This window comes from Protomyctophum bolini (genome assembly GCF_963924005.1).
Source record: "Protomyctophum bolini genome assembly, chromosome: 6".
Taxonomy (NCBI): domain Eukaryota; kingdom Metazoa; phylum Chordata; class Actinopteri; order Myctophiformes; family Myctophidae; genus Protomyctophum; species Protomyctophum bolini.
The window spans coordinates 49,552,933-49,560,432 of NC_137867.1; the positions used below are offsets into that span (position 1 = coordinate 49,552,933).

The 7,500-nt window shown below is 50.3% G+C and overlaps 1 protein-coding gene across 1 annotated transcript in view; it reads left to right on the forward strand.

The window, feature by feature from the left end:
• Nucleotides 1–7,500, forward strand: part of LOC308317085 (phosphatidylinositol 3-kinase regulatory subunit alpha-like) — a gene marked incomplete at its 3' end in the record, with an annotated part of 35,514 nt that overhangs the window by 26,912 nt on the left and 1,102 nt on the right. Inside the window, exons 5-7 of the mRNA XM_080765876.1 lie at nucleotides 65–196; nucleotides 4,427–4,628; nucleotides 4,949–5,031. Coding sequence (XP_080622002.1) covers nucleotides 65–196; nucleotides 4,427–4,628; nucleotides 4,949–5,031 — 417 coding nt within the window. The remainder of the gene's footprint in view (nucleotides 1–64; nucleotides 197–4,426; nucleotides 4,629–4,948; nucleotides 5,032–7,500) is intronic.

Genomic DNA, 7,500 nt, shown 5'->3' on the forward strand with positions numbered 1-7,500 from the left:
GTGGTGCGTTTGTTTTATATACCGCTGAGTGTGTGGTGCGTTTTGTTTGTTTTTGGCGTCGCAGATCAGCCGTCGGCCGAGCTGCAGCAGCTGGATCTGTCAACGCTGTGCGACGGCCTGCGGCGGTACCTCCAGGACCTCCCCCAGCCCGTCATCCCCCCCGCCATCCAGGTCCAACTGGTCCTCACTGCTAACGGTCAGTTACTGAACGGTCCTCACTGCTAACGGTCAGTTACTGAACGGTCCTCACTGCTAACGGTCAGTTACTGAACGGTCCTCACTGCTAACGGTCAGTTACTGAACGGTCCTCACTGCTAACGGTCAGTTAATGAACGGTCCTCACTGCTAACGGTCAGTTACTGAACGGTCCTCACCGCTAACGGTCAGTTACTGAACGGTCCTCACCGCTAACGGTCAGTTACTGAACGGTCAGTTAATGAACGGTCAGTTAATGAACGGTCCTCACTGCTAACGGTCAGTTAATGAACGGTCCTCACCGCTAACGGTCAGTTACTGAACGGTCCTCACTGCTAACGGTCAGTTAATGAACGGTCCTCACTGCTAACGGTCAGTTAATGAACGGTCCTCACCGCTAACGGTCAGTTACTGAACGGTCCTCACTGCTAACGGTCAGTTAATGAACGGTCCTCACTGCTAACGGTCAGTTAATGAACGGTCCTCACCGCTAACGGTCAGTTACTGAACGGTCCTCACTGCTAACGGTCAGTTACTGAACGGTCCTCACTGCTAACGGTCAGTTAATGAACGGTCCTCACTGCTAACGGTCAGTTACTGAACGGTCAGTTAATGAACGGTCCTCACCGCTAACGGTCAGTTACTGAACGGTCCTCACTGCTAACGGTCAGTTACTGAACGGTCCTCACTGCTAACGGTCAGTTAATGAACGGTCCTCACTGCTAACGGTCAGTTACTGAACGGTCCTCACTGCTAACGGTCAGTTAATGAATGGTCCTCACTGCTAACGGTCAGTTACTGAACGGTCAGTTAATGAACGGTCCTCACTGCTAACGGTCAGTTAATGAACGGTCCTCACTGCTAACGGTCAGTTACTGAACGGTCCTCACTGCTAACGGTCAGTTAATGAATGGTCCTCACTGCTAACGGTCAGTTACTGAACGGTCAGTTAATGAACGGTCAGTTAATGAACGGTCCTCACTGCTAACGGTCAGTTACTGAACGGTCCTCACTGCTAACGGTCAGTTACTGAACGGTCCTCACTGCTAACGGTCAGTTACTGAACGGTCCTCACTGCTAACGGTCAGTTACTGAACGGTCCTCACTGCTAACGGTCAGTTACTGAACGGTCCTCACTGCTAACGGTCAGTTACTGAACGGTCCTCACTGCTAACGGTCAGTTACTGAACGGTCCTCACTGCTAACGGTCAGTTACTGAACGGTCCTCACTGCTAACGGTCAGTTACTGAACGGTCCTCACTGCTAACGGTCAGTTAATGAACGGTCAGTTACTGAACGGTCCTCACTGCTAACGGTCAGTTACTGAACGGTCAGTTACTGAACGGTCCTCACTGCTAACGGTCAGTTACTGAACGGTCCTCACTGCTAACGGTCAGTTACTGAACGGTCAGTTAATGAACGGTCCTCACTGCTAACGGTCAGTTACTGAACGGTCAGTTACTGAACGGTCCTCACTGCTAACGGTCAGTTAATGAACGGTCAGTTACTGAACGGTCCTCACTGCTAACGGTCAGTTACTGAACGGTCAGTTACTGAACGGTCCTCACTGCTAACGGTCAGTTAATGAACGGTCAGTTACTGAACGGTCCTCACTGCTAACGGTCAGTTACTGAACGGTCCTCACTGCTAACGGTCAGTTAATGAACGGTCCTCACTGCTAACGGTCAGTTAATGAACGGTCCTCACTGCTAACGGTCAGTTAATGAACGGTCCTCACTGCTAACGGTCAGTTACTGAACGGTCCTCACTGCTAACGGTCAGTTACTGAACGGTCCTCACTGCTAACGGTCAGTTAATGAACGGTCCTCACTGCTAACGGTCAGTTACTGAACGGTCCTCACTGCTAACGGTCAGTTACTGAACGGTCCTCACTGCTAACGGTCAGTTACTGAACGGTCCTCACTGCTAACGGTCAGTTACTGAACGGTCCTCACTGCTAACGGTCAGTTACTGAACGGTCCTCACTGCTAACGGTCAGTTAATGAACGGTCAGTTACTGAACGGTCCTCACTGCTAACGGTCAGTTAATGAACGGTCAGTTACTGAACGGTCCTCAACGCTAACGGTCAGTTAATGAACGGTCAGTTAATGAACGGTCCTCACTGCTAACGGTCAGTTAATGAACGGTCAGTTACTGAACGGTCCTCAACGCTAACGGTCAGTTAATGAACGGTCAGTTAATGAACGGTCCTCACTGCTAACGGTCAGTTAATGAACGGTCAGTTAATGAACGGTCCTCACTGCTAACGGTCAGTTACTGAACGGTCCTCACCGCTAACGGTCAGTTACTGAACGGTCCTCACCGCTAACGGTCAGTTACTGAACGGTCCTCAACGCTAACGGTCAGTTACTGAACGGTCCTCACTGCTAACGGTCAGTTACTGAACGGTCCTCACTGCTAACGGTCAGTTACTGAACGGTCCTCACTGCTAACGGTCAGTTAATGAACGGTCAGTTACTGAACGGTCCTCACTGCTAACGGTCAGTTAATGAACGGTCCTCACCGCTAACGGTCAGTTAATGAACGGTCCTCACTGCTAACGGTCAGTTAATGAACGGTCAGTTAATGAACGGTCCTCACTGCTAACGGTCAGTTACTGAACGGTCCTCACCGCTAACGGTCAGTTACTGAACGGTCCTCACCGCTAACGGTCAGTTACTGAACGGTCCTCAACGCTAACGGTCAGTTACTGAACGGTCCTCACTGCTAACGGTCAGTTACTGAACGGTCCTCACTGCTAACGGTCAGTTACTGAACGGTCCTCACTGCTAACGGTCAGTTAATGAACGGTCCTCACTGCTAACGGTCAGTTAATGAACGGTCCTCACTGCTAACGGTCAGTTACTGAACGGTCCTCACTGCTAACGGTCAGTTACTGAACGGTCCTCACTGCTAACGGTCAGTTACTGAACGGTCCTCACTGCTAACGGTCAGTTACTGAACGGTCAGTTAATGAACGGTCAGTTACTGAACGGTCCTCACTGCTAACGGTCAGTTAATGAACGGTCCTCACTGCTAACGGTCAGTTACTGAACGGTCCTCACTGCTAACGGTCAGTTAATGAACGGTCCTCACTGCTAACGGTCAGTTACTGAACGGTCCTCACTGCTAACGGTCAGTTACTGAACGGTCCTCACTGCTAACGGTCAGTTACTGAACGGTCCTCACTGCTAACGGTCAGTTAATGAACGGTCCTCACTGCTAACGGTCAGTTACTGAACGGTCCTCACTGCTAACGGTCAGTTAATGAACGGTCCTCACTGCTAACGGTCAGTTAATGAACGGTCCTCACTGCTAACGGTCAGTTACTGAACGGTCCTCACTGCTAACGGTCAGTTACTGAACGGTCCTCACTGCTAACGGTCAGTTAATGAACGGTCAGTTAATGAACGGTCCTCACTGCTAACGGTCAGTTACTGAACGGTCCTCACTGCTAACGGTCAGTTACTGAGCGGTCCTCACTGCTAACGGTCAGTTACTGAACGGTCCTCACTGCTAACGGTCAGTTAACCTATTTTGGTGTTAGCATTATGTTATGCTTTAGCCATTGAAAAATAGCAGATCTACAAGCTCGTAGCGCGCCACCGAGTGGCGCGCTACGAGCTTGTAGGTCTGCTATTTTTTGAAAAATCAAAGAGCGACTGACACAGAAACATGGCTTTTTCAGAAAACTGTCAGGATGTATAGAAGACATTTTTAGAATCTGATCCCAGGTCAGAATGGGTTTTAATGACTGTCTCTGTGGACACAGAGCTGACGTAACGTTCTGGCCCGGTGCCGAGCTACCTGACCTGAGATCAGATCAGCTGAACCGTCTGGACCTTTAGACGCAAACCCAGCTGACCTCCTGGTACCGTGTACTGGTTCACCCCCCCCAGATAACGGCTTATAAACCCAAACACTCTTCACCTACACACGCACACACACACACACACACACACGCACACGCACACGCACACACACTCTTAATCCATGTTGTAGCCACTAGCCACGCTTCACAAGCTAAACCCGCTATTTGTTTAATGCGTTTAACTCGTCGTTGTTTGATTATTATGATGAAATCACACCTGAGTGGTGCAACTCCCCTCTCCCCCCCCTTTCTCTCTCTCTCTCTCTCTCTCTCTCTCTCTCTCTCTCTCTCAGAGGAGTGTTAACCCTATCCCTGCCTCTCTCTCTCTCTCTCTCTCTCTCTCTCTGTCTCTCTACCAGAAGTGTCTAACCCAGAGGAGTGTGCGGTGCTGCTTAGGGGCGTGGCCTCGTCTCCCGGGCTGCCGGCCCAGTATTGGCTGACGCTGCTCTGTCTGCTGCGTCACTTCACCAGGCTGTGTCACCGCGCCGCGCAGAACCAGCTGACGCCCCGCGCCCTGGCACAGGTCTTCTGCCCCCTGCTGTTCAGACACCAGCAGGCCAGGTGGGTGGCTAATGACTGATAAAGGTCCCAGGGTAACGTTATGCTGTGTAGCTGTGAACCCAGGGTAACGTTATGCTGTGTAGCTGTGAACCCAGGGTAACGTTATGCTGTGTAGCTGTGAACCCAGGGTAACGTTATGCTGTGTGGCTGTGAACCCAGGGTAACGTTATGCTGTGTAGCTGTGAACCCAGGGTAAAGTTATGCTGTGTGGCTGTGAACCCAGGGTAACGTTATGCTGTGTAGCTGTGAACCCAGGTTAACGTTATGCTGTGTGGCTGTGAACCCAGGGTAACGTTATGCTGTGTGTGTATTTTATCTAGCTGCGAGCCCAGCCTAGACGCTCACGTGAAGATCGTGGAGGCTCTGATCAGCAGCGAATGGAGGGAGAGCCAGGCTGCACCAGGTACGTGACTGACTCTATTATAATACCAGTAAAGACGCGCAAACGCGGGAAGCAAACGCAGCTCGTACATATTTGGGTTTTGGACGTATAGCTGCTTTGGGGACTCCTTATATGGTTATGGCTGAGTCATGGTGACGTAATCACTCAGCTCCATATATGGGCACAAAAGCGGGACAGACACACAGACAGACACACAGACATGATCTGCTAGGTCTCATAGTAAGTGCTCACTGCGTTCGCAATGACATCATTACAGTGTAATGTAATGTAAACAGGTTTTCAATGTAATGGGTCCCAGGATGCATGGATGGTCTTTTAGAGAAGAGTCCCAGGATGCAGGGATGGTCTTTTAGAGATGAGTCCCAGGATGCAGGGATGGTCTTTTAGAGATGAGTCCCAGGATGCAGGGATGGTCTTTTAGAGAAGAGTCCCAGGATGCAGGGATGGTCTTTTAGAGATGAGTCCCAGGATGCAGGGATGGTCTTTTAGAGATGAGTCCCAGGATGCAGGGATGGTCTTTTAGAGATGAGTCCCAGGATGCAGGGATGGTCTTTTAGAGATGAGTCCCAGGATGCAGGGATGGTCTTTTAGAGATGAGTCCCAGGATGCAGGGATGGTCTTTTAGAGATGAGTCCCAGGATGCAGGGATGGTCTTTTAGAAATGAGTCCCAGGATGCAGTGTGTGTGTGTGTGTGTGTGTGCGCGCGTGCGTGCGTAGCCTAGCCTAGCCTGTTTGTGTGTGTGTGTGTGTGTGTGTGTGTGTGTGTGTGTGTGTGTGTGTGTGTGTGTGTGTGTGTGTGTGTGTGTGTGTGTGTGTGTGTGTGTGTGTGTGTGTGTGTGTGTGTGTGTGTGTGTGTGTGTGTGTGTGTGTGTGTGTGTGCGCGCGCGCCTCCTCCTCCCAGTTACTGGGCGTCTATTTTTAAGTATATATACTTGACACAAGGGTCCCCGCTTACTCCTGGTTGGCTGGGAAGCCTTGGCCCCGCCCCCACTAACACACGCGCACTGGCCCGTTAACCCCCGACTGTCTGTCCCTCATTATATGACACCGGTTTCCCAAACTAAGGCCCGTGGCCCCCTTTAAGGCCCAGGGCCCCCTTTAAGGCCCGGGGCCCCCTTTCGGAGACGCCAGGGATCAGAGGGGAGGGTCGAGGGTCTGTCTGGCATGTTGTTGTCATGCGTCACTATAACCCATAGAACCACTTTTGGTGTTTTAACCATTTATTTTTAAACTTTATCTGTTGAACAAATAGCAGATCTACAAGCTCGTAGCGCGGCACCGAGTGCCGCGCTACGAGCGTGTAGATCTGCTACGTTTAAGAAAACCACACCTGTGTGAACCGAGTGGTGCAACTCCCCCCACCCCCCCCCCCCCCTCCTCTCTCTCTCTCTCTCTCTCTCTCTCTCTCTCTCTCTCTCTCTCTCTCATTAGCAGGCACAGCACTACCCCTCTCTCCGTTTCTGGCGCCCCCTACTGGTATTAATAAGTCCATTTCACGCATGCGCACGCCACTCGTGCTCATGACTACACACAGGTACAACACGGACATTGCTGGTTGTAGGAGTGGTTGCACCACTCAAAAATCGTGAAAATGTGATGCAGATCTTTGAATATACATATATTCTTTCACAGCGGACGTTTTTAACTCAAGTCTTTGCTTCCCGGGGGGGGGGTCTCTGGAACTACATGTTTTCAGATGGGGGGTCCGTGGCCCAATACAGATAATTCTGGGGGTCCTTGACATGAAAAAGGTTGATAAAACGACTGACATAGAAACACATGGGGTCTGTCAGAAAATTGTCAGCATTTAAAAGACATTTAGTGGAATCGTCCTCATGTCTGAATGGGTTAAGCATTATGTTGTGTACTTTAATGGGTTAAGCATTATGTTGTAACTATACTTTAGCTATTGCAAGAATAGCAGATCTACAACCTTGTAGATCTGACGATGATGACAAGAGGGCCCCTCACTTCACACCGGTGTGATTTTTAGTGTATTTATTTGCCTCTGAGACGTAGAGTATGGAAGTATGAAAGTAAAGAGGCAAGTAAAAATGCCTCCAAGTTGTACTTGAGTTGTGTGTGTGTGTGTGTGTGTGTTTCGCTGCCTCAAAGTGCAGAGCTCAGCAAATATTTGAAACGCTGCGAGTTAATCATAAGACTGAATCCTTCGCACGCACGCACACACACACACACACACACACACACACACACACACACACACACACACACAGAGAGAGAACAGGCTACAGCGCAGCGAGCTACAGTTAATCATTAACTGCCTACATGACCCCATGTGAGAGAGAGAGACAGAGAGACACAGAGCTTTAGCAGGCTCAGCCCTCTCTCTCTCTCCCCCTCTTTCTATCTCCCTCTCCCTCTCTCTCTCTCTCTCTCTCTCTCTCTCAGACGGTAGCAGTCTATAACAGTCTTAACAGTGTCACGCTGCAACCAGTGGCCGCGCGCAC